Source organism: Salvia splendens, chromosome 5 (genome assembly GCF_004379255.2).
Source record: "Salvia splendens isolate huo1 chromosome 5, SspV2, whole genome shotgun sequence".
Classification (NCBI taxonomy): domain Eukaryota; kingdom Viridiplantae; phylum Streptophyta; class Magnoliopsida; order Lamiales; family Lamiaceae; genus Salvia; species Salvia splendens.
This window is the reverse complement of record NC_056036.1, coordinates 15,700,935-15,727,653: the sequence shown is the minus strand read 5'-3', so window position 1 is coordinate 15,727,653 and position 26,719 is coordinate 15,700,935. Positions and strand designations below refer to the sequence as shown.

At 40.9% G+C, this 26,719-nt stretch overlaps 3 protein-coding genes, 2 long non-coding RNA genes and 1 pseudogene across 5 annotated transcripts; 4 read left to right on the top strand and 2 right to left on the bottom strand.

Annotated features, from left to right (window-relative positions):
• Nucleotides 1–593: 593 nt before the first annotated feature.
• LOC121802535 (DNA-directed RNA polymerases II, IV and V subunit 6A-like) lies at nucleotides 594–3,054 on the top strand. The gene is made up of 6 exons (XM_042202221.1): nucleotides 594–678; nucleotides 809–842; nucleotides 939–1,114; nucleotides 1,202–1,253; nucleotides 2,596–2,663; nucleotides 2,749–3,054. The coding sequence occupies exons 1-6, from the start codon at nucleotides 647–649 to the stop codon at nucleotides 2,816–2,818; spliced, it is 432 nt and encodes a 143-aa protein (XP_042058155.1). The 5' UTR covers nucleotides 594–646; the 3' UTR covers nucleotides 2,819–3,054.
• Nucleotides 3,055–3,521: 467 nt separating this feature from the next.
• LOC121802443 lies at nucleotides 3,522–6,071 on the bottom strand. Its single transcript, XR_006050780.1, has 2 exons — nucleotides 4,721–6,071; nucleotides 3,522–3,747 (listed from the first exon to the last, which is right to left on the bottom strand). It is a non-coding gene; the product is annotated as an uncharacterized LOC121802443 (long non-coding RNA).
• A 7,867-nt stretch (nucleotides 6,072–13,938) lies between these two features.
• On the top strand, nucleotides 13,939–15,466 carry LOC121802100 (annotated as a pseudogene).
• On the bottom strand, nucleotides 14,955–23,574 carry LOC121803614. Its single transcript, XR_006051084.1, has 3 exons — nucleotides 23,481–23,574; nucleotides 23,275–23,400; nucleotides 14,955–15,091 (listed from the first exon to the last, which is right to left on the bottom strand). It is a non-coding gene; the product is annotated as an uncharacterized LOC121803614 (long non-coding RNA).
• Nucleotides 15,256–16,403, top strand: LOC121802102 (protein SRG1-like). The gene is made up of 3 exons (XM_042201672.1): nucleotides 15,256–15,395; nucleotides 15,473–15,791; nucleotides 15,960–16,403. The coding sequence occupies exons 2-3, from the start codon at nucleotides 15,509–15,511 to the stop codon at nucleotides 15,968–15,970; spliced, it is 294 nt and encodes a 97-aa protein (XP_042057606.1). The 5' UTR covers nucleotides 15,256–15,395; nucleotides 15,473–15,508; the 3' UTR covers nucleotides 15,971–16,403.
• A 1,185-nt stretch (nucleotides 23,575–24,759) lies between the features above and the next one.
• Nucleotides 24,760–26,331, top strand: LOC121802800 (protein SRG1-like). Its single transcript, XM_042202506.1, has 4 exons — nucleotides 24,760–25,093; nucleotides 25,168–25,415; nucleotides 25,510–25,837; nucleotides 25,911–26,331. Exons 1-4 carry the CDS (start codon nucleotides 24,875–24,877, stop codon nucleotides 26,145–26,147), a joined length of 1,032 nt encoding a protein of 343 aa, XP_042058440.1. The 5' UTR covers nucleotides 24,760–24,874; the 3' UTR covers nucleotides 26,148–26,331.
• The last annotated feature ends 388 nt before the right edge of the window (nucleotides 26,332–26,719 follow it).

Here is a 26,719-nt window from a genome sequence, read left to right as displayed (position 1 = left end):
AAAGTTTTTAAAGTATTCTTAGTGGAGCCTAGACCTCATCTCATTAGACAGAAAAGAACTTCCAAAATTAGAATATTCATACTTTTCATGAATGAATTAAAAAAACGAGTTCATACATTTTAGGGACAGATGAAGTAATAAATAGTTAAAGTGATAAAAGAGTAAGTAAGAGAGAGAATAATATAGATGAGAGTCTTCTCAATATTATTCTCACTTATACTCCGCTTTAACTATTTATTACTGTATCATTTTTGCAAAGCGAGTGTAAAAAAAGTGCATCAAGTAGCATGGGACAGATGGAGTATATTTTTATAATAAAATGTAAAAAGAATGGTTAGTGAAAAATGTGAGAATCACTTACTAGAAATAGTAAAAGTGAAATAGAATATTTATCGGTAGACTGACGAAAACGTAAAAATTAAAAATTTAATGGGGGAACGGAGGGAGTATGATAGAATAAAAACAAACGATGAGATACCAATCAATGATGGGCCTAGGCCTAGCCTACAAGCTTGTGGGTGGTGGGCCGTCGCAGGCCCGTTTAGTATATTTTGCTTTATAATGGGTGTAAATGGATGTGTTTGTTAGTTTGCGGCAGAAACAAGGCGGGGAGGAGGGAGTCAGAGAGGGACTGTGAATCAGTACCATGGCAGATGAAGACTATGACATGGATGGAGGGTTCGTAGACTTTTCGATTTTTCTCTATTTTTTTCCCACCGTCAATGAACCAAATACATTTCCCTAACAAAATTAAGGCTTTATTGGTTAAACAAAAAACAAATTAAACAACCGAAAAATTGATTTTCAGGTACGAGGATGAGCCACCAGAGCCCGAGCTTGATGTGAGTTTAGCTTTGTTTTTGTTAACCTCTTTTCTGCGTTAACATATAGTACTACTAATATAGCTAATGATTTTGGTTTCATCATGTAATTTGAAGGAAGGGGCAGAGGTTGAGGAAGATAATACCGCCGCCGATGATATACCGGACGCAGAAGAAGGCGATGGAGATGAGAAGCAGGAGCAGGAGGCGGTGGAACGCCCTCGGAAAACGTCCAAATATATGACTAAGTATGAGCGAGCCAGGATTTTGGGCACACGGGCGCTGCAGATTAGGTTTGTGTTTTTTCGTAGCCTTGTACATGCACTTAATTTTGCGATAATTTTGGTTATTTATGATTATTTGGATATGTGCTTTGGCAGTATGAATGCTCCGGTGATGGTGGAGTTGGAGGGCGAAACTGATCCTTTGGAGGTAAGAAGTTTGATTATATATGACCACTTCTTTTCTTCTTTTGGTTCAAACATTCCTATAGATGATCTTGAATGGGTAATTTCTTGAGTTTTGGTTGAGTTGAAAGTAAAAATTATGATTAGAACTGAATCTTGATAAACAGGAAACTGAATTATGATATAGGTTAGATTCTTGTATGAAAGTAACTATAGTTCACTTGTGGGAGTTGAAATTTTCTCAAATAATTTGAATTTATGGTCAGGGAAGATGTAGGAGTAGTAATTTTGATTGTGTCACGGTGAGAATTCTGTTGGTGTCTGGCTTGTGTGGAGACAATTGAAATCCAAGTAATAGGTTAGGGGCATACCAGTTTTAGCAAGGGAAGGATGTCATCTTCTCTTGTTCTACTTCTACTTGAAGTTTTCATAATACTAGAGTGTTATGTTGTAATATGGTTCTTTCTTATGGCAACTTCCTGCTGTTTATTCTTTTTACTGTCATTTGTTATTCTAATTCTTGAGTTTGTGCGGAAATCAATTATGTAAGCGATTTGCTATGGAAGAAGATCCTATCAGATAAAAAGCAAGGATAAAGTTATACTTGGTAGGTATTGTATCATATGATAATGTGAACAGTACATAGTGTTTTAAGTTAAAGGAATTATAGTTGCTCAAACAGATGTGGATTTCTCGATCCATGCTAATTCAATTGAGTTCAAGACTTCGATTATGCAACCATGTGTTCCATATGTATCTAAATTTATTTTTTAATGATTTGGTTATGTTTTTAATACGGGCTGGACTAGGCTAGTTTGAACTATTCCTCATCCTTGTTCCACCAGATTGTCTCCCTTTGATGATATATTACATAAGAAAATTCAAAACTACAACGGTCTGTTTGGAGAGCATCTTGGGTTCTGATAAAATTTTACTGTAGTTTTTTTGTAGATATGCTCTTGAATTTGTGCTATAATATAGAATGGAATCCTGAGGCCGCATGGGATTATATCAAATTTAATACACATGCTTGTCACAATAGTTAATAACTAGAAATTTTATTAGTTGCTATGATAGGATGCATATTAAATTTATCAAACACAGAATTGCTAAAAGCAAAAAGTTTTGCTTTGTCATAATTGAAATAAAATGGCTCACTGCGATTTGTATTATTCGCTGTATGTGCATATTTCTTCTTTTTAAGAAAATGAATTGCTTTTGATGTCTATTATCCATTCTACATTCAGAATTGTTAAAAGCAAAAGCTTTGCTTGTCATAATTCGTTGTATGCGCATATATCTCCTTCTAAAGCAAATAACCATTTTTTTTATTTTATTTTGATGTCTGTTATCCATTCTACATTCAGATTGCAATGAAAGAGCTGCGAGAGCGAAAAATACCTTTTACAATCCGTCGTTACCTCCCTGATGGAAGGCAAGATTCTATTTATTCAAGCAGAAATTCATCACATGCCTTTCTTATGCAGTACTATTAGTTATTGACTGTGCCGGAACTGCAGCTACGAAGATTGGGGTGTGGATGAATTGATCGTCGAAGACTCCTGGAAAAGGCAAGTTGGAGGCGACTGAAACAACTAGTTCCTGTGCAAAAGATGCATGGGATCTTTTTTAGAATCGAAGCATCTTTTCATGTTCTGCTTGATAGTGTAATGATTTAGGTTTGGCACTTACCACCCACCTTAAATTGAATTCAGATTAGAGCTCTCGTTTGCCGTTCTATCTAAATGACATTACATCTTCGTATTGTGGAATATTAAAATTTTGTTAGGGTTCTATAAAAAGAGGTGATCTCTATTATAGGGTAATTCTATTAAAAGTTTTGAGGCCAAACATAGGAAGTAGACTTTATTTTTTGTGAGCATTGAATATGTTATTTATCATGAGGATTAACTTTGAAGATCCACATGACAAGATCCTCCCTCCGCACCACCACCACCTCCTCCTCTCCCTCATGGGTCGGCTTTGGAAGTCACCGGTAGAAGATTGAATCGGCGAGAAATATTTCTCTTGAAATTGCGGCAACTGTGTAGTACCTTATGTTCTGTTCTTTTTTAATGATTTGCTTATGTTTTTAAATTATTTACATAACTGATCTAATAAACCAAATACTAATGATAATTTAGTCATCTAAAACTAAATAATTTCACATGATTTTTTAACTATTTATGTCACGTCCGCATTTTCTAAGGATAGAAAACACGGTTGATCGCGACTAGGGGAGGATTAAAGAAGCGGGGAAGAAAGGGGGGAATCAACACAAATCGACAATAGCTCGAAACAAACGGGAATAGCTCCAATAAAATCAGAGTATCATTTCAACAATCAACAACTCCAAATGAAAATATCTCAACAATACACGAACATCAAAAGAAACAATATTTAACGGAAGCATTTTGAGAGTATAATAATGCTATGTATGAAGACACAACATATTCTAGACATTGATAGACATTCTTCACCTTTATGCTCAACATCCACCGCGCTCGTCACCGCTCAACCTGCACATAAGAAAAACACATGCAGGGCTGAGTACTTGATGTACTCAGTGAACAAATGCCAAAACAATTTTATAAAAACAGTTATATCATGTCATCATTGAGTGACATCGGAGTTTTAACTTTGAAAATGCCCGAGACACTAAAAATATCTCTAACACAAACTTTCAACTCATCCTCAAATCCTTTTTCCTCATCATTTCAAAACACAACCATTTCTCCTTGATTTATTTAAGAAACTGTCATATCTGTTCTTTACGGTGCCGTGTAAGGGGGCCACTTTCCACGAGCACGAAAACCGCCAACCCGTCCGATGACTCACGGTCCTCATCGTGTACACTACGAGTAGGGACGCACCCTTGCTAGGACCCGAATTCGATTAAACTCATAGTAGGGACTCACTCCCCACTAAGCAATCATCAACATCAACATCAATCTCATCAACATCAATCTCAACAACATCAACATCAATCTCATCAACATCAAAATCCTGTGAACGAGAATGTGGCCGCAAACTCGATCACTAGACCGGCCGACCCAAAAGACGGCTCACGATCCCCATTGGTGTACACTAGCCTGAGTAGGGACTCACTCCCTAGTTAGACCCGAATTCGATTTCAATAGGTCTAGTAGGGACAACTCCCTTTGCTAAACAAACAGATAGGCATTTCTTAAAACAAAAACATGACATGATATTCCCTTTGCAAACTTTATTTTCCTCAAAAACGTATTTGAAACATAAATCATTTTTCTACATAGGTCGAGCATCATCTCACATCACATCAACAAGTTGAACAATTCACAACCACTCAAAAAAGCTATACAGCGCAACACATGACAATCACTTTCACTTTAAGCACGTAAATTACATAATCATGTAATAATCGCAAGCACAGGCATTTCGTCACATAAAATGATGTTCAAACCAATATATTAAATCGAAAGCTCTTGAAAATACTTTAGTTCGAAAGCCCACCTCGATCGTTTAAAGCCTTAACTCCTCTTTTCATTCCATTCCCGACACGTGTATATGCAAAACCTCGTCTGTTTAATTTTTCTGAATTTGAACTCCTTACTTCGACCTCAATTTGATTCGCGGAGAATTCCCTTCCTTGAGTCCATGCTTCTCTTTTTCTTCATTTATTTTCGGAGTCGATCGTCGCGTTCCCATCATTCTTGAGCTCAAAATCCAGTCCAAATAATTCAACGAGCAAAACTTCCTTGGAGAAAATCAATGGCTCCACTATAATTAATAAACTGGGCCCAACCAATTAAATCACTCTAGGCCCAAATCAAATTTTTGTACAGCAGCCCAAATAATACTTCCCATCCTCCACCATCGTCTATCTCCTTTTTCTTCCCAAATTAGAAAATCCCCCAAATTGAGAAATCCCTCAATACCGTCGTCTCTCTTCCAAAATTCACTCCTCCGCCGTTTACTTCAGCGCCACCTCCGGTTGCTGGTTCGCTTTCTCGCCAACGTTGATGTCTGCACGAAGCCGGCACCGAGCTGCCCTCGCCCAGCCTCGTCGCCCCGTCGCTGCTGCATCGCCGCTGAACGCCGCCGTGAAACTCCAGTACCGCCGTCGCCGTCGCTCAGCTCTACCAAGGCTGATGACTCCCTTGGCCTCTCGGTCTCTCATCCACCTCCGTCGCTCCTCCACGATAGTTCAGCTCGGAGTGGATCCTGTTCTGCTGTTGTACTTCCGCCGGTCACCGTTGCTGCTTTCCTCCCACCGTTGCTGTGCGCGATCCAGCCCAAAGCCGAGGTCGCGTCGCCGCTGCTGCTCGGTCGTGATGCAAAACTAAAGCCGCCGCTGATCTGTCGAGGCTGCTTTAATCGCCATGATCGCCGATGCCCACACGGAGCCGTCGCCGCACTGCATTTGTCTTCCGTCTCTCCCTCGATTCGTCTCTCAATTCAGACGATCAGAAATCTCCAACTCTCTCTCTTTCAATTTCTTTTCTCTCTGCACTCTCTGTCAATGCTTCCATCGATATGGAACTGAATGAAAAAGTGGAGAAAGATTGTATGATATAAAAACGTGGGATCATGGGGCGATATGTAAGTAGAAACCGATTTGTTCCTATTTTTCAGCTTGTCAAGCCTGATTTTGTGAAACAGAAATTGTGGAGTGAAAAGTGGCGTTCAAAAGTGACTGGGATGTAGATTGAAAGTGGGCTCATGAAGAAAAATAAAAAGATGATTTGGGCTTGAAATGAAGTTCCTCTTTTAAGTAAAAAGAGAATTGGGTTAGGAAAGAATAATGGTTTAAGTCCAAAAAGTAAAATTCTTCATTCGATAAAAGAAATAAGGTCGAAAAAAATTTCAAGTGCACAAACGACGATCCTTTCAAAAACACAATAAAAAGGTAGAAAAAGTTGGGGTGTTACAATTTAAGTCATTCTAACTACACACCACACCACACCCACACCCACACCACCATTTAAAAAATCGGACTATAGAGAGAAAATTTAAGAGATTGTGTCCATTTTACAACTATATTTTGAACTAATAACGATCTTTTCTTTACATAACAATGAAATAGACCCTTATTATTTAAGCTAGGGAGTCTCCAACTGAATTTTAAACAATCTTTAAGTATGTAAACGTGATGATATGGGTTTTTTTATTTGCATTATCTTTAGGAGTATTAACATTTAGTAGATACTCCCTCCGTCCGCCATTAGGAGTCTCATTTATGGGCGGCACGGGTTTTAAGAAATGTTAATAAAAGTGGGTGGAAAAAAATTAGTAAAATAGGGGTCCCACTTGTATATATTGGTTTTAAATGAAACGTGAGTGGAATGAGTTAGTGGAAGGTGAGACCTTATTACCACTTATGATAAAAGTGAACTGGAACTTATATCCACGGACGGGACTAAAATGGAAAAACGAGACTCCTATTCGTAGAGATGGGGAGTATACATTACTCTTTCGTTTGGCAATAATTATTTTCCGGCATATCCACCAACCTCACATTTTTTTCATGGTGGGCCACTATTTGGAGTATTTAAAAAAATAATGTAGACAAGTCTTACTAGGATTCCTTCACCACCACTATTTCTATCCCCACCAGGCCACCACCAACTACTACTGCTACATTTTCAACGCACGCATTTGACCGAAATAATATGCCAAGTGTGTCCGAGGACGTACAAATATTAGAGCATCCACATCACCGAGCATGTAGCCGTCCGTCCGTCCGTGTCAGCGGCACAGAAACGTTGTCCGCCGCTACGCTCGCGCCGCTGCTCGATGCATTGAGTATGTCCGTGTCAGCGAGCAGGCGGCGTAGCGCATTCTGATTGGCCAACGGCATATCCGTTGGAAAATCATTTTTTTAATCGAAAATAATACCAAAAAATTAAAAAATATATATTTTCACGATCCCAAAAAAATGGCCGTTTTTTGCCCGTTTTCTGTATTTTTTTGAATTTTTTATTTTTTCCCCAAAATCATCTATAAATACACACAGTCATCATCCATTTTTCACATCAAATTATCTCTCATACATCTCTCATTCATATTTTTCATACAACTTATCTACACATTCATCTCTCAATCAAAACTTCAAATGGATTTCACTCATCTTATTGCGGAAGCGGAACGCGAAGAATAAGAAAACTACGAACAACATCGTGCAGCTTATGAAGCATATGTCGCAGCGAATACCCTCGCCCCTCCTCCTCAACCAACTAGATCAACTCGCCGCTACATCCATCGTGACCGGGAGGGAGCCCACAAAAGGCTCGTTGCCGACTATTTTTCTGACCAGCCGCGGTTTCCGGAAGATTACTTTAGGCGCCGTTTTCGCATGTCAAGGCGCTTGTTCATGCGTATTGTCAACACATTGTCCGCCCGTGTTGAATACTTCTAAACAGGTCCAGATGCAGCCGGTCGGCAAAGTCTCTCGGCGTTGCAGAAATGTACATGTGCCATCCGACAACTCGCTACTGGGCAAACGCCCGACCTCTTCGACGAGTATTTGCATGTCGGTGAGTCCACTGGAATCCTTTGTCTTAAAAATTTTTGCGAGGGCTTTCGTTCAGCTTTCGGTGATGAATTCCTTCCGGCATCCACCACCGATGATTGCCAACGGTTATTTCGTCTTCACGAAACAGTCCATGGCTTTCTCGGTATGCTTGGCAGCATTGACTGCATGCATTAGAGGTGGAAGAATTGTCCGACTGCTTGGAGGGGGCAACACTTAAGCGGCCACAAAGGCGGCGGCCCAACACTTATCCTTGAAGCGGTCGCCGACTACCGCCTATAGATTTGGCATGCATATTTCGGTGTTGTCGGATCCAACAACGACTTGAACGTGCTCTATTCTTCATCCCTCTTCAATGATGTGTTGAATGGTGTAGCACCGGCGATCGACTTCACCGTCAACGAAAATGTATACCACATGGGTTACTATCTCGCCGATGGTATCTACCCAAGGTGGTCGACTTTCGTGAAGACGCTCAGCAACCTGCAAGACCCGAGAGTTCGCGCGGAAAGACGTCGAAAGAGCCTTTGGGGTCCTTCAAGCCCGATTCAACATTGTGAAGGCCCCGTCTCGGCTATGGTACGTGAAAAATATCGCCGACATCATGTACACGTGTATTATCTTACACAACATGATTATAGCCGACGAAGAACCGAGGGCGGCTAGCTTTTACGACGAGGATGTAGCCGGAAGCTCAAGCGCGAGGTCTCCCCCACGCCGAGGTGTGCATACGACGGTGGGTGAGAGGATCGAAACAAGGCACACAATGCACGATACCCGAACCCACGTTGAGCTACAAGAAGACCTAATCAAACACATGTGGGCGAAATTCGGCCACGAGTAGTGGGTTTTTAATTTTATGAATTTAATTATGTAATTTTTAATTTTTAGGAGTTTAATTATGTAATTTTTAATTTTTAGAATTTTAATTATTTAATTTTTAATTTTTAGGATTTTAATTATGTAATTTTTAATTTTTAATGTATTTTATAATATTATTCCGGGTATTTTTAATGTATTTTAATTTTGTGGAAATGTTTTTATTTAAATAGAATAATGGAATGGTGGGACCCTTGTGCTCGTCCTTGCGGAAGAGCACGGATGTGGGTGTTGTGCTCTTGCCTAAGAGCAGGCAGAAAAAGTGGAGCCGGACCCACATCTGTGCTCGTTGGCAAGAGCACGGATTTGGATGCTCTTATATACTCCATTTTTTATATAAATATATCATTTAGAGCATCTGCAATGGTGGACTTTCCGATGGACGTTGGATCGGCGTGCCGAATGTCCGCGCGGGACGTCCACCATTAGGCGAGAAGAGACGGATGCGGACGTCCGCCGCGGATGTGAGGTATCCGCGGCCTTCCGACGACGTCCGTCATTGCGGTGCCACGATGGACGTCAGGACGGACGTCCCAATTTTTTATTTTTTTTTTCTTTTTTTAAAAAAACTCTATATATACGGTTCGTTGAACTTCATTTCATTCGCACCACTTGTTTTAATGTGTTTTTCTCTCTCTACTTTCATTTCTTTTGAAAATAAATGGAGCACGACAGTGATTCACCCGCCACGAGCGAATCACAAACGCAGACGTTTCCCGTTGGAAGTGGGGGAAACGCCGACGGAACTGCAGGGATGTCCTGGACGATGCCCGGAATTGCGCCGATGATGCCCCAACCCCAAATGGTGGGGATGATGCCCGGGTACTACAATATGTAGGAGAAGGATCCTGTGTTGTGTCTCAACCACATCAGCCTGTTGTGCACCAAATACGGCAGCGTTTCATTGCCACTCCTTCAATTTCATTTTTATTGTATACTGCTAAGTGTTCACCGCTTTTATCATCTAGATTCATTTTTTATTTTTATTGAATAAATTGCCTTAAATCACCTTTTCCCCATTATTATAGTATACTCTACCTTATTGTATAAAATCTGCTTCTCAAATATTCTTCAAGTAAGTAATAAAGTTCTTATAAAAATTTAGTTGTAACTTCGTTTATTTCTTTTATTATTTTTCTTATCACATTTTATCCATTAGTTTCATTTTATAGCATGGGCATCAATAATCTACTACTATAATAAATTGGTGCAAGTATTCGTCCAATAATTGTACCAATTGGTATCATATTTGTATAAGTAATTAATTACTTGAGAAGAAAAATGAAATCTATTAACATTATAGCAAAGGATTAAAATGAATTATAGGGAAATATTAGTGTGAGATTTTTTTTAAATATTATGCTCATCACACTTTTTTTCCTTAATTTTGCAGCATATAACATTATCTTTTGAATTATATTTAATCACTTAAAATTTTAAATGATTATTTGGAGTGATTATTTAGGATTAGATATTTCATTCTGAATTATACTTTATATAAATGATGACATTTAAAGATGTTCGTTTGAAAAGTTTGAATTTTCCCAACAATAATTTCCTATTATTTTTTATTTTAGAAGTAAATAAAGGTAAAGTAAAAGTTCGAATTTTAATTAATTTTTGGGCGTGACAACTGAAAAATAATTTATTCCCATGACATCATAATCTTGTAGATGGAAAAATAAGTAAACAAACAAAAAATAATACTACCTAAATGAGAAAAGACAGTATCGATTACTACTTCATAATACAATAAAAATGAAATTGAAGAAGAATTGATAATGAAATGCCGCCGTATTTGGTGCACAGCAGCCTCTGCTGTGGTTGAGTCACAGTAGAGGATCTCTCCCCAACCAATATGTACAGTTGGTATGTAGGGATGGGTGGGATGATGCCCCAAATGCCCGAGGTGAGTGCCGCGATGACGGGAATGACACTCATCCCGATGATGCCCCAAATGCCCGAGATGATGCAGGGCATGCCTTCCGCTGCGGGGGTAGCAGGCTGGGGGTCCCCCAATCCCCTGGGGACAATGTCTATTGCCTCTACATGGATTTATTGTCTAGGGATTCCCAGAGTACTCCTCTGGAGACACAGTTCGCCGGCATTGAGACTTTCTCTTTTGAGGAGTTGGGGATATCTCCGGTCAGGGAATCTCCCACTGAGATATCCCCGGCGGTAGGGAGGTCGAAGAAGAAGGGCAAATGGAAGGGCAAGGGCACTACCTTGTCGTCGCGTGCGGGGGACGAGGGTGGAGCGGGGGCCGAGGGAGGGAAGGAGGAGGCCGATGAGGGAAAGAGGACCATCTGGAGCGTGACGGAGTGTGTAGCGCTAGCTCAGGCCTGGGTCGGTATAGTCGAGGATCCCTACATCGGGGCTAACCAGCATATCGACAAAATGTGGTGGCGCATTTAGCCAAAGCTACCTCAAATTCAAACCGCCAAGTGGGAAGCCTCACGATGGAGAGCAATGCCGAAAATAGTGGAAGCGGCTGAGGAGGCAGCTCATCCGATTTCCCAGCATCTACCAAAACAACCTCCGCACGGCAACCAGCGGCATGTCCATGGAAGATGTGAAGGAATTGTCCATGCAGCAGTACCCCGACAAGGAGAAGAAGTTCGACGTCTTCAATTATTGGGAGATCTATCTTGTGGTACAGAATTCCTCCAAGTTTTGTGCGGGTGTTGAAACTGGCTGGCCGAAGCAGATGAAGATCAATGTCTCCGGCGAGTACAACAGCAGTGTCGGTTCCCACGACCTCCCCGACGCCAAGGCAGAGTTCCCGTCCCCTCAATCGTCTTCCCGCCGATGTCTCCCGGTTGGGCAAAAGACCGCGATGCGGATGGCTAGGGGAAGCGCCAACCGGTCCCACGAGGTCCAATTGGCAGCTCCTTCCCAGCTCAATCCCAAGCTCACCCAACTCGCCCGCATGCAGCAGCAGCAACAGAGCCTGCTAGACACCATGGACAAGTGGCATGCAGTGACTGACCCCTTATACAAGTTGATGCTGAAGGATGTCATCGACAGTATGAGACGCGATTTGGGGATGCCAGTGCCACCCCTGCCCGGGAGTGACGCCGGGACTAGCCACGGGGACGACGAGAAGTGAGACGGGGGCCGCGTTTGTCGAAGCTTTGGGTTGTATTTTTTTTAACTATGTATTTTTTTAAAAAATAATTGTGTATGTTTTTTACTATTTAAATAAAATCGTTCCATTTTCCCCGTATCCGTGTCAAAATTTTAATTCCGTAAATTGTTTAATTTGGTGAATTTGTGAATTTTTATTATTGTTGATGTCCGCCGAGATGTCCTTGGGGATGCCGCTATTGTGCAGTGGGATGTCCTTATGACGTGGCAGGAAGTGTTTTTGGGATGTCCGTCAGGACAACCGCCCCATTGCGGATGCTCTTACTTATTACTCTATCCGCCTTCTTTTAATTGGCATAAATTTATTTTTTCATATGTCCCCAATTCATTGACACTCCTACTTTTTACTATTTCTAATAATAGACCTCACATTCTATTAACTCATTTCACTTATATTTTATTATAAAATTTATATATAAAAATAGGACTCACAATTCCATTCACTCTCTAAATATACTACTATTTTAATCATCTAAGAAATTCCCTATACTATACCTATAAATATTTACTACAAGTAGTAGTATAATTTTACAGTCTTGTCTGCTTCCAAATAATCTCTCTGAACATTCAACACCATACTATATTGACTTCCACATGCTATCATCGATCGTAGTAGTGGGAAGTATTGCTTGTTCGCTCTCACTCAATAGTATACATATACTAAATCAAAGTACGTAGCTTTTTATATAGTTTGAGAAAATGTGCATCCATATTACGACTTTTATGAACATTTCTTTTTTTTTTCAATTGCTTCATTTTGGGAAAACATAATATTCTCCAAATTATTTAAATGAAACCGGTATCGAAAGCTAATCAATTTATCCACCATACACAAAAATTGATTAGTAAGCACGGCACCGCAGTATATTGGCAATGGCATCCATATATTATATCGCGTAATTAGACAATCACTGATATATTGTTTTGAAGAGTGAGAAAATTAAAATTGTCGACACTCTAGAACGTGAGAAAATGATGGAAGAAGAGTGAAAATTGTATAATTTCCATCAAAGAGAATGTGGTCTTATTTTTAGATCAAAACTAGCTAGTTCTATAATCGCACTTTTTTTATAGAGAGATGAATAGAAATTCAATATAATTGTATTTATTTATTTTTATGAAAGGAGCTAAACTTGTGTCGTAATTACAATTCATGCCCACAATATTATGAAGCAAGCATTTTGTCGAAAATAATAATTGCAGATTTTCATGACCAAAATAAAAGAAAAAATAACTATTCTCAGTACATATTACCGTATATAAATACTATCATCATTTGAGTTTTGCTTAGTACAATCCAAAGCCCTCCATACCAAAATTTATCTTCTTTCTAGAAGTATATTACTAGTTTTTCTAGAAAAAAAATACTACTGCATCTATAAATTTTTAAATCGACAAATTAGTTCATCTACTTTTCCACAGGCAATTCTTTCTTGATCACGACTTAGATATGATTGAAGTTGAAAATGTGTAACAAGTATCGTGTTATAATAATAACTGATTTTCAATTAAAAAATGCATAACATTTCAATTTTATATATTAAAAATATCAATACAAAGATATAACTTTATCGATGTATTGTGTTGATATACTTATATCTTTATATTATTTTTTAAATGGGATATTGGCACCTAATATCATGGAACTTTCTAAAAATTGGGTTTTTCCCACGAACTTTGAAATTGGCAAATAATATCATGAAATCTACCCCGAGTTTGCTATTTCCCACCAAAGAAAAAATTCCGGTAAATAATATCATGATACGGATTTTTTTTCGTAATTTCTAGGCAACAACTTCGTGAGCTTCATGTTTTTCAATCTTTGAGGATATTTTTTCTTGAAACACATCTTCCAAAAATTATTCTTCAATCTATTAATATAGCCGTAATTTTTTCCATGATATCCCTTTTTAAATTTACATACTATATTGATAAAGTTAGGGATAACTGTCTTAAAAGTTATCAACTTTGCCCGAATTTCAGTTTTTCCCACGACTTATAAAATTGGCGTATAAAGTCACCAACTTTGCATTTAGTCGCCGATTTCCCATGATGGATTTTCCTACGAAAGAGTGCGCTGACGTGTCGTATTTAATTGATGTAGCGTCTCGTGGCGCCTGACATGTGGAAAAAATTATTGACAGCGCAATATAAAACATATAAACGTAAAATACAAAATTAAAAAAACAATTAGGGCCCAACTCCCAAGCCTTCATCGTCTTCCTCCCACCCCAACCCCAAGCCTTCATCATCTTCCTCTCCATCGCCGTTCGTTTTCATCTATAGCCCTCATTATCTCCATCGCTCGCACTCCCCCCCTCTGCTTCCCCGACCGCTCCTCCTCCCCCTCTCCCTCCGTCCGCTACGTCCCGATTCACTCACCCTCCCGGAGCATCCTCCCGCCCTATACACCGACAATTGCCCCTCCGACGGCATCTTCTCCTACGACCTCCCCCCTCCTTCAATCGCGACCTCGTCGTCCCCAATTGAACCGATCTCGACTTCTGGAATTGGGAATGCAAGGACAGAACACTTATTCGCTGAAATTATACAGCTGAAGCGCTTCAGCTGTTTCTTCGAGAAATTATACAGGGACAGAACACTTACAGCTGAAGCGCTTCGAGAAATTATACCTGAGTATCGTGTAGAATATAGAAGGAGAAATCCAATCTTTGTTTGGGGAAATCGGATTGAATTTGGGTTTGCGAAAATTGAATTTGGGTTTTTTGGTGAGGGAAGAAATGGAAAGCGACGGGTTTGACTTTTAAGATGGTAAAAATTGTGCAACTGTTTCTCGCCGTCCACGTCAACATTCAGGCATGCCACATAGGAATGCTTAGTTGCGTGAAAACATCGGGTCGGGTCAATTTGGGAGATACCAGCGACTCGGCAAAGTTGGTGACTTTATACGCCAACTTTATAAGTTGTGGGAAAAACCAGAATTTGGGCAAAGTTGATGACTTTTAAGGCAGTTATCTCATAAAGTTAATTATGTGTTTGTGTTAATAATTATAATATGCAAGTTACACATTTATATTAAAATTAATTAATATTTTATCGCAGCCCTATATAACAATATTATATGTACATAAACTCCAGCCTCTTACACTGCTGCAGTCATTCCAACAATCTCTCTTTCCACAATAATTTCGTTACACAAAAATGGCCACCGCCACTGCTGTCCAAGAACTATCCGCCACCTTGAGCAGCCCGCCCGAGAAATACCTTCTTAAAGACGGGATAGGCGGCCCCAACTTCCCATTGCTCGCAGTTCCGGCCATCGATCTCAGTTTTCTCACTGCATCATCTCCTCAGGGGAAAGGGAACTGGAAAAACTCAAGCTTGCTTTCAGCTCTTGTGGTTATATTCAGGTTTTTATTTTAATTTTTTGGCTCTAAATACATGTATGTATATTAATTTAAAATTGAATATAATTAGGTAGTGAATCATGGTATGAATGATTCGTTCTTGGTCGAAGTGCACAGTGTTACCAAAGAATTCTTCTCACTTCCAATGGAAGAGAAAATGAAGTGTGCAAACTCTTGATTGGAATGATAGATTGTACCTTATTGTCAAACCTGATACCGTCAGAAAACTCAAAGTTTGGCCACAAAATCCCAAAAATTTTAGGTGAATTTACTTTTTTTTTTATTTGGCTCACAAACATTTATTTTGATCTCAAATTTTAACTAATTATTGATTTGTAGAAAGTGTTGCTGGAATTTAGTGGCGAGCTTGAAAAGATGAATGAGGTGATATTGACGGCGATGGCTAAGTCCTTGAAATTGAAGGATGAAGAGTGCTTTGTGAATCAGATGGGGGAGAATCAGACCGTGCTTTCGCGGTTCAATCTGTATCCGCCGTGTCCGAGGCCGGACGCGGTGCTGGCTGCGAAAGCACACGGCGACGCCTCGGCCATGACGTACCTCTTGCAAGATAACAAGGTTGAAGGGCTGCAAACCCTCATGAAAGATGGCCAGTGGTACAGAGTTCCCATCATTCATAATGCTATCCTCGTCAACACGGGTGACCAACTCGAGCTAACAAGCCTCAGTTTTTTAATATGCAAATAAACATAATTTTAAAGGCAACTTTGGCTTCACTCTATTACTAAACCCAACTAACAACACACAACATGCCTCAATTATTTCAACATTGAGTTGAGATAACTTTTTTTTTTTTTCAAATTTGCAGATAATGAGTAATGGGATATTCGAGAGCCCAATACACAGAGTTGTGACAAATCCAGATAAAGAGAGGGTCACCATAGCTATTTTCTTCGGTCCTGACCCAACCAGCGAAATTGGGCCTCATCAAGGATTAATTGATGAAAAGAGGCCCAAACTGTTCAACAGTGTTGTGGACTATACTAGTAACTATTTCCAGTCTTTCCAGACAGGGAAAAGGCCCATTGACCTTCTCAGACTTTAATTATGTAGGACTACTACTTAAATCAAGTGTTTAATCACTCCTTCTATGATAATTAAACACAAAATAAAATAATCCATGTATGTGGACTATATGTGTGAGTGTGTGTGAGACTATGTATTTGTTTTTTTTTTGTTCTGGATACTTCCTTCATAATGGAGTTTACTTGAATAAGAATATATGGAGTCAAATAGTGATAATTTATTAGCAGATGAAGCTGATGTAGATGACATTAATGAATTCAGTTTTATTGGGGAAAATTACTTAAATTTTTATAGACAAGTGATGGAGTACGTACTAAACAAGCCCAACAGCAGTAAAGCCCATCAGCCTAAAGCCCAAGAAAGAGTATCACTCCGGCAGGACTAAAGAGTTCAGTTCGGCACAACCAAAGAGTTCGGCCCCAGCCTACAGCTCGGTAAAAGCCAACCAATCAAACTCTGCTCTCAGGTCGGCATCAAGCTCTACTCTCAGATCGGCAAAAGCTGCTCGGCAATAATTCAGCAGTTCGGTCTCAGTATCCGACCGAACTAGGAGATAGTGGACTCATGCAGGATTTCCACCTCCACTACACCCACGATCTATTTAGTGGTGTCAAGCAGTCATTAACTCATGCAGGATAGTGGACCCATGCAAGATCGCCACGATCTCCACGACATCCACTACCTAGTAAATGGCTGCATGCCACGATCTTGGTTCAATGTATAAATAGAACCTAGATCAGATAGATAGGGTTAAGTTCTAAGAGCGCTCTAGAGATAAAATATCATATAGCAAGTCTGTGTTGTAAGCTGTAATCCCAGATCAAGCAATACAATCTTGCCCTCCCTTCTTCCCGTGGACGTAGATTTACTTCAGTAAATCGAACCACGTAAATTCATTGTGTCGTAGTCTTTATTCTCTACCAGCATTTACTAACATCAGAAATTCGCGGATTCATCAACAAGCGTATCCAAAACTTGAGCGGCGTAATTAAGTATACTTATGTTTAAGATTTCACTTACATTTTTTTCTATATACAAGTGCAGAATACGATCAATTAGAACAATGATTGAAAAACGAAGATATGCAAATGGAAAAGCATAATAGTGGATTTACTGGATTACTACTACACAATTCGTATCGTGATGAATCCGCGAATTTCTGATGTTAGTAAATGCTGGTAGAGAATAAAGACTACGACACAATGAATTTACGTGGTTCGATTTACTGAAGTAAATCTACGTCCACGGGAAGAAGGGAGGGCAAGATTGTATTGCTTGATCTGGGATTACATCGTAGATTTACTTCAGTAAATCGAACCACGTAAATTCATTGTGTCGTAGTCTTTATTCTCTACCAGCATTTACTAACATCAGAAATTCGCGGATTCATCACTGGCGCCGTCTGTGGGAAACAGAGAACCAAATTTGTGATAAAGCGAATTTTTGACCCTTTTTTCCACCCAAAAAATGCATACCAGATCGCAGAGTACCCGTATTCCTGCCCGTGAGAACCAGGAGGAAGCCAATCCATCCCATAGGTCTGGAAAACAGCCTAGGGATAAATCCACCACCAGTTCTCATGGCGAAGGAACAAGCCGCTCCAAAAATCGTCCCACTGAGTCTTCCCAGCAGCCCGATTTGAATGAGGCTGTCAGGCAGTTTTTGGCGGCGAAGCAGGAGGAATTCTTAACCTTCCTGCAAAAAAGCCAAAAGCAGCCGGAGACGAAAACGGCGGATTCTCCTTCTCCCTCCGCACAAGAAAGTCACTACCGCAGTAGTGTCGCATCTCCCAGGAGAAAGAATCCCCGTCCCCAACATGTTCCAGTTCCTCCTCGGTACCGGAATCACAGGAGAACTCAATCTCCTCCATACCGACGAGATATCGGATTCGCCGTGTACGGAGCACTGAAGACTCCGTTCTCGGACGACATCACCCGAACTCCCCTACCACAGAACTACCGAACTCCGTCGATGACTTACGACGGGCTCGTGGACCCTCACGATTTCTTGGGGCGCTATCAATATAACATGGCGAACCAGGGTCTCAACGAGGTCCACATGTGCAAGCTGTTTCCCGAGCTGCTCATCGGGAACGCGAGAAGGTGGTTCGATAGCCTCCCCCAGGGCAGCATCAGATCTTACCGAGATCTAATGGATGCCTTCCACAGGAGGTTCTTTCAGAAAGCGGAAGCCCGAATCACTTCGGCTCAGCTGCTCTCCATTCGTCAAGGTCGCGACGAAAAAATCAGCGACTTTATGACAAGATTCCACAAGGAATGCCTGCAAGTAGACGATCTCAACGATCTACTTGTCATTTCGGCATTCCAAAATGGAATCCTGCCCGGAGCTCTCTACAGAAAGCTCGTGGAGTGCGGTCCGCAAACAGCTCAAGAAATGTGGGACATTGCGGACCAGTTCTCCCGTGCCGATGAGGCAGACCGTCGAAAACGGTCTTTAGACAGCTCATCTAGAGGAGACGAAAAGAAGCCCGATCATAGCGATCAGAGGCTTCCTCGCCGAACTCCTTTTGAAAGAATTCAAAGGGCACCGGTACAAGGCAGATTGGGACCACGTCTCAATCCTGAGAAGCCGCCCGCTCAGTTCGTACCATTGAACAAGTCAAGAGCGGAAATTTTCGAACTACATTCCGATATGTTCGAAAAGCCAAGGCGGATGACGAAATCGGCCGCGCGCCGACCTCAGGATCAATATTGCTCCTTCCATCAAGACTACGGTCACGATACCGAGGAGTGCCGACATTTGGCTGCAGGTATTGATGCCCTTGTGAAAGCAGGGACGTTAAAAAAATACCAAAGCAAGCAGCCGAAAAAGAACAAAAAGCAGGGAGATGCGAACTGCGCCCCTCAGGATCCGAAGAGGCAACAGGATCCCGAAGACGATAACGAGCCGCAATATGATGGAGTAATCCTAACTATTGACGCTCTCCCTGCCGGAAAGACTAAATCGTCTCTGAAGTCATAGAGCAGAAAAAGGCTTTTGACGAGCTCAAAAGTTATTTAGCCGAGCTTCCAATTCTCTCTGCTCCAACAGATGCCGAAGTGATTTTTTTATACTTAGCGGCATCCGATCAAACCATTAGCGCGGTGCTTGTACGAGAAGAAGGCCTAAAGCAGTTTCCCATCTACTTTACAAGCCGAGCATTAAGAGGTCCAGAAACAAGGTATCAACCTCTGGAAAAAATTGCTCTGGCGTTAGTAAATGCAGCAAGGAGACTGCGGCCATACTTCTATGCTCACAAGGTATGCGTCTTAACCGATCTGCCTCTTCGGCAAGTTTTGACCAAGCCAGAAGCATCAGGCAGAATCGCCAAATGGGCTATAGAGCTGGGAGAACACTCAATCGAGTATCTACCTCGGAAAGCCATCAAGGGACAAGCCTTGGCAGATTTTCTTGCAGAAGCAAAGTTCGATCAAGCAATTCCTGTTATTGCCGAACAGAAGAATTCTGCCAATGCCGAACTAGCACAGCCCTTGGAATCCGAAGTAGAGCCGCCGGACTGCTGGAGCGGATTCGTAGATGGAGCTTCAAACAAGATGGGAAGTGGAGCTGGTATTTTACTCGTCGCTCCCGACGGACACGAGGTAACCTACTCACTTCGGTTCCTATTCCCCACTACTAATAATGAAGCCGAGTACGAAGCCCTCCTGGCCGGACTCCAGTTAGCGCAAAGTCTGCTCGTCAAATCTCTCAAAGTCCATTGTGATTCACAAGTCATAGTAAATCACATGTTGGGTACAAATGAAGCTCGTGACGAGAGAATGAAGAAGTATTTGGACAAAGCGCAAAGCATCAGCCGAAGTTTCTCCTATTTTCGGATAATCCGCATTCCCAGAGCGGAAAATAGCCGAGCAGATACCTTAAGTAAGTTGGCCTCAGCTCCGAGCTCAAAGGCGGAAGAATTAATGCATCGAAGCATTGATGAAGCCGAGGTACATTCAGTATCCAGCTCGCCGAACTGGATGACGCCGATCTTGCAGTATCTGGATCAAGGACAATTGCCCGAGGATAAGAGAGAAGCTCGGAAGATCACGTGCCGAGCACTTCGGTACGAACTTCATGAAGGAGTCCTCTTTAGAAAGTCTTACCTCCAGCCGTTATTGCGGTGCGTAGGACCAGAAGAGACGGACTACATCCTCAGAGAAGTTCATGAAGGATCGTGCGGTAGCCACATCGGAGCCAGAGCTTTAGCTAAAAAAGTTCTAAGATGGGGATATTATTGGCCAACCATGGTACAAGAGGCAGTGCAGCTCGTCAAGAAGTGTACGAAGTGCCAAATCCATGCAAATGTCCCAAGGATGCCGCAGACCGATCTATACACTATGCAAAGCCCTTGGCCTTTCATGCAATGGGGCATAGACATAGTGGGACCACTTCCTCAAGCTCCTCGGCAAATGAAATTCCTTATCGTTGCCGTGGACTACTTTACGAAGTGGGTGGAAGCTGAACCATTAGCTGCGATAACGAGCTCAAAGGCATTGGACTTCGTCTGGAAGAACATAGTGTGCCGATTTGGCATACCCCACATCCTCATCTCGGATAACGGGACTCAGTTCACTGACAAGACGTTCAAGAATTGGTGCCAAGAGCTGAATATTCAACAGCGGTTCACTTCGGTCTCTCATCCACAAGCAAACGGACAAACGGAGGTAACAAATCGTATCCTGGTGAAAGGGTTAAAAGCTCGGTTAGAACAAGCCAAAGGACAATGGGTAGAAAATCTCCCTCAAGTCCTATGGTCCTACCAAACTACACCCACAACCTCCAACGGTGAAACTCCGTACAGTCTTGTGTACGGCACTGAAGCCGTGATTCCGGTGGAGATCGGCATACCCAGTCCCCGAACTCTAAATTTCTCAGCAGAAATGAATGACGACGGACTGAGGGCCGAGCTAGATCTTGCCGAAGAAAGAAGAGAATTGGCATGCATAAAAGCAGCCAAGTACAAGGAGCAAGTAGCCCGGTATTACAACCAAAGGGTGAAAAAGCTGCAATTTCAAGTGGGAGATCTCGTCTTGAGAAACAACGAAGTAAGCCGAGCAGAAAAGCTGGGCAAGCTCGAACCCACATGGGAAGGTCCGTATCGGGTGTCAGAAGTCCTCGGCAAAGGGTCTTACAAATTGGCTCACATGTCAGGAGAACAGGTACCCCCGAACATGGCACATTTCCAACCTCAAGAAGTTCCATTTGTAAGAGACAGTCCGGTCAGTCAGTCTTGAGTCCTGTTCGGTCAATGTGCTTTATTTGGTTTGCTTGGTCTTTGTTTGTCTCTGTGCGTTTTGTCTGTGTGTTTTGTCTGTCTCTGTGCGTGTCGTCTCTTACAAATGTTACTGAGGTATCTTGTTCTTCGAAGGCTGATCCCCTTCTTAGAACATATATAAGCCAACGATTGTGAGTCAAAGCTTCTAAAGAGGATACAAGACCACAATTCAGCTTAAACAAGCAGTTCGTCTAAAACGAGCTGCAATAAGCCAACGATTGTGAGTCAAAGCTTCTAAAGAGGATACAAGACCACAATTCAGCTTAAACAAGCACTTCGTCTGAAACGAACTGCAATAAGCCAACGATTGTGAAGTCCAAGCTTCTAAAGAGGATACAAGACCACAATTCAGCTTAAACAAGCACTTCGTCTGAAACGAACTGCAATAAGCCAACGATTGTGAAGTCCAAGCTTCTAAAGAGGATACAAGACCGCTATTCAGCTTAAGAATCAAGCACTTCGTCTGAAACGAACTGCAACGAAAGTCCGATTCTCGCGATAAAACTTGCCTGAATTAGGACAAGGGAAAGTCCGATCCACGCGATAAAACTCGCCGAATTAGGACAAGGGAAAGTCCGATCCCCAAATTAGGACAACGGAAAGTCCGATCCGAGCGATAAAACTCGCCAAATTAGGACACAAGACGAGTCCGGTCAAAGATGTTTATTTCATCAGACCAAAGACGAGTCCGGTCAAAGATGTTTATTTCATCAGACCAAAGACGAGTCCGGTCAAAGATGTTTATTTCATCAGACCAAAGACGAGTCCGGTCAAAGATGTTTATTTCATCAGACCAAAGACGAGTCCGGTCAAAGATGTTTATTTCATCAGATCAAAGACGAGTCCGGTCAAAGAAGAGTTCACTTCATAAGACCGAGGACAAACATCAACTTACCCCGTACCTTTATCCAGAATGCCGAAGTAATTCACTTCGCTTTCCGGGGGGGTAGTGATGGAGTACGTACTAAACAAGCCCAACAGCAGTAAAGCCCATCAGCCTAAAGCCCAAGAAAGAGTATCACTCCGGCAGGACTAAAGAGTTCAGTTCGGCACAACCAAAGAGTTCGGCCCCAGCCTACAGCTCGGTAAAAGCCAACCAATCAAACTCTGCTCTCAGGTCGGCATCAAGCTCTACTCTCAGATCGGCAAAAGCTGCTCGGCAATAATTCAGCAGTTCGGTCTCAGTATCCGACCGAACTAGGAGATAGTGGACTCATGCAGGATTTCCACCTCCACTACACCCACGATCTATTTAGTGGTGTCAAGCAGTCATTAACTCATGCAGGATAGTGGACCCATGCAAGATCGCCACGATCTCCACGACATCCACTACCTAGTAAATGGCTGCATGCCACGATCTTGGTTCAATGTATAAATAGAACCTAGATCAGATAGATAGGGTTAAGTTCTAAGAGCGCTCTAGAGATAAAATATCATATAGCAAGTCTGTGTTGTAAGCTGTAATCCCAGATCAAGCAATACAATCTTGCCCTCCCTTCTTCCCGTGGACGTAGATTTACTTCAGTAAATCGAACCACGTAAATTCATTGTGTCGTAGTCTTTATTCTCTACCAGCATTTACTAACATCAGAAATTCGCGGATTCATCATATCGTAAATTACAAAATTAAAAAAAAGGTTGAAAATAACGATATAATTAGCGGCTTAGCACCCAAATAAAAATTAAGTCATTGAAATGATAAATAGCTGGTGATTTTATATGATTATTTGAGACGATGTTCGATTTGTAGACGACAACGTGGCAAAACTATATCCATGTGATTGGCTTCATTATCAATTTGACGGTGTAAAAAACATACCATAGTTAAGTCGACGGCGGCGGGCGGCGTTGATATAGTCGTTGGAGTTGCTCCTCCGAGGGGGGTGATTGGTTGTTCTTTATAGATCTGTGAACATCGTAGGTTGTCGTCGCCAACACTAAAACCCTGTCGATTCCATCATCATGTTTTATCGCATTTACCTAAATTGGAAAATAGAAAAAACATCATCTGTAAATTTTCCATACCCGCAAGCGAAAAGTACAACCTTCCTTGGATATACGTTTTTCCCAAAAATCTTCATCTCTCTCTGCACTAAAAAGAACGGCGTGCTCTCACACATTCACTTTGTTTACCAATTAAATTAATTATTATAATAATGTTAATTTTATTAATAAAATCTATTTCAAAATACTAAATTATATTTAGTGCAGTAAAAAATTATATACCCTCTTTTGCGTTTATCAACCTAAAAATTTATCTAACAAAACATGACATAAAATTAAATTCTCAAGAATCTAGTATAAGTATTTTTTTAATACTAACAAGTACAAAATGCAACTAAAACCTATTTAATTGAAATTAAAGAAAAACTAAAATATAACTACTACTATTACCTCCGTCTCTTAAAAATAGAAACTATTTTCATTTTGGATAGTCTCTTAAAATAAAACTTTCTAAACTTTCTATTTTAGAAAGTGGACTCCACAATCCACTAAGTCTGTTTCCACTACTTTTTCTCTTCATCTCTCTTATTTTACTAATTTTTCTCATCTTCTCTCTTACTTTATCAATTTTTCTCTCTTATTTTACTAATTGTGCATTAAAACTCATGTCATTTAAAATGTTTTTATTTTTTAAAAACGGAGATAGTATATGTATATGAAAGTTAAAGTGATAAATCGAGCGAAGAAGCCAAAAAAAATAGATTGTTATAGGCATCCGCAACAATAGGTTGTGGAGTCATTCCAGCAGGACAAATTGGGAGGGGGATGCATTGTATGGTCTAGTGTGGGCGAGAGTCATGTGTGGGAGGGAAGGGGTGGACTGTCACACCACGCGACCCTTCTCTCATCCAATCACCTCTTATGATAAATAGATTTTTTTTAATCATAAACGGGTAGTTTTAATTAATTGAGACGATTCATACTCTTTCATTTGCTATTAAATGTCATACTTTTTTTTATTCGCTCACTAATAAATATCTAATTTTATTTTTTTACAAATCTTAGCTCAATTTACTCATATTTTATTATAAAACTAAAAATACAAGCAGCTATTCACATTCTACTACTATTATCCACTTTTCTAATCTTGCTATATACAGTTATCTTCGCTTTCCTCAACACTGAATTATTTTTGGTTGAAGATGACCATGAAAATCAGTGCATATATATCCAACATGAGTATATGTAGTGTCCGGTCAAGTTCAACCGTGTAACATCTTTGGCCATGGACCCACCAACCACATAAAATATCATAGAATATCAAAACCATTCCATTCTAAGTTTCTAACAAGATGCAATGTATTCAACTCAGTGTGAATAAAATATGCGATTTGCTGCAGTAATCAAATTCATTCAAAAGTTGAAAGAAAAAATTGTTGATCACATCCCACCTCTCTCTCTCTCTCTCTCTGTAGATGGCTCAAGTCTCTCCATCATCGGCCTTATGCAAAACAGTTCAACAATTGATTGAAAATGGCGATGAGCTCCCCGATAGGTATATTTGGAGTGGACCCATTGATCTCAATGTTCCTCTGGCTTCCGATATTCCAGTTATTGACGTCGCCCACTTGTCCTCCTCCGCCACGGAGCTTCTCCGCCTCCGCTCCGCTCTCACTTCCTGGGGCTGTTTCCAGGTTCTGCCATCTGTTGTTGTTTTTGGCTTATTGTTAAAGGTTTCAAGTATAAAAATTGATGTATGGTGTTGCAGGCAGTAAAACATGGCATTGACGCTTCATTCCTTGATGAAGTTCGTCGACTATCCACAGAATTCTTTCACCTTCCCATCACCGAGAAGCAAAAATGCGCAAGGCAAGGCGATGACTATGAAGGATATGGCACCGATTTAGTTCTCTTTAACAACCAATCTCTTGATTGGAATGATAGGTTGTATCTCCAAGTAGCTCCCGATCACCACCATAAACTCCATTACTGGCCTCTAAATCCACAATCATTCAGGTTAACTAAAATGATAATTTTGATCAAAACATGCTTACACAAAGCTTTGTTTTGACCATCCATATATATGAAGGGCAAATGCATTTTTGTGCAGAAAAGTGTTGCATGATTACACTGCTAAGCTTAGACAGCTTGAAGAGCAGCTTCTCAAGGCAATGGAGAAATCGCTAAGCTTGGCAGAGGGCAGTTTTCTGAGCAAATTTGGAGATGAACAGAGCATGTTTGCAAGATTCAACTACTATCCCCCGTGTTCAAAACCGGATCAAGTTCTTGGCCTCAAACCGCACGCAGATGGATCTGCGATGACAATTGTCCTGCAGGACCGGGACGTACTAGGCCTTCAGATTCTGAAAGACAGCCAGTGGTATTGGGTTCCCACACTGCCTGATGCATTGCTCGTGAACGCGGGTGATCATCTTGAGGTATGTTATGCATGCAATTTGCCATGAGAGATGTTGTAAAATGATTCTGCTTCCGTTGCTTGTGTTTGTGCAGATAATGAGTAACGGGATATACAGAAGCCCGGTGCATAGGGCAGTGACGAACTCGGAGAGGGAGAGGAATAGTTTGGCTGTGTTCTGCTCTCCCGATCCGGAGAAAGAGATCGAGCCGGTGGAGGAACTTGTAGATGAGGAGAGGCCGAGAATGTTCAAGACAGTGAGAAACTATGTACAGACTTATTTCCACTACTATCAGCAGGGGAAAAGGCCTATTGATGCCGTTAGAATCTAGTGTGTTGTGTAATCTTGCCTATATTCTACTCTTAGACGTAAAAAACATCAAATTACAAAATTTAACTACAACACTAGTAAATAAGAGGGTTGTATTCGGTGTGTGAGTTGGTCAAGCAGTACAAATTTAAAATACATTACTCCTATTATTTTATCCTCAGTAAATTTAATACATTTATTATTAATGATTATCGACTGAAATTAAATTGTATATATCTTGTTAATAATTTTATATTGTCAAGCTACATCGCTTAAGGCCTCTCCAACCATACTCCATAACCCATCTTTGCAATTGAAATTAGCTCCAATCATACTCCAAAACTCATCCAAAATTGTACTTTTTTTGCGTTTTTGAACAGTATCTACCCAAAGATGGAGTAGCCTGTAGCAAAACGCAAATATGCCTTTTATTTTTTTTATTTTTAAATTGCAATTACACTCTTCCTATTCATTTCTCCTTGAAGAAGATTACCTGTACATGGAGAAAAGGCCATCAGTTGCTTGAACAATGAATGGAGTTGCAGAAATTGGGGAAGAAATCGCATCGAAGAAGACGATGGAAGTGGGCGCCTG

What these genes read in the sequence shown, in the direction of transcription:
- LOC121802535 (XM_042202221.1), top strand. Translation starts at nt 647, where the DNA reads ATGGCAGATGAAGACTATGACATGGATGGAGG. An exon ending in GACTATGACATGGATGGAGG is followed by an intron (nt 679 to 808) that starts GTTCGTAGACTT and finishes ATTGATTTTCAG; the next exon opens with GTACGAGGATGAGCCACCAG. An exon ending in ACACGGGCGCTGCAGATTAG is followed by an intron (nt 1,115 to 1,201) that starts GTTTGTGTTTTT and finishes GTGCTTTGGCAG; the next exon opens with TATGAATGCTCCGGTGATGG.
- LOC121802102 (XM_042201672.1), top strand. Translation starts at nt 15,509, where the DNA reads ATGAATGAGGTGATATTGACGGCGATGGCTAAGTCCTTGAAATTGAAG.
- LOC121802800 (XM_042202506.1), top strand. Translation starts at nt 24,875, where the DNA reads ATGGCTCAAGTCTCTCCATCATCGGCCTTATGCAAAACAGTTCAACAA. An exon ending in CTTCCTGGGGCTGTTTCCAG is followed by an intron (nt 25,094 to 25,167) that starts GTTCTGCCATCT and finishes ATGGTGTTGCAG; the next exon opens with GCAGTAAAACATGGCATTGA. An exon ending in ACGCGGGTGATCATCTTGAG is followed by an intron (nt 25,838 to 25,910) that starts GTATGTTATGCA and finishes GTGTTTGTGCAG; the next exon opens with ATAATGAGTAACGGGATATA.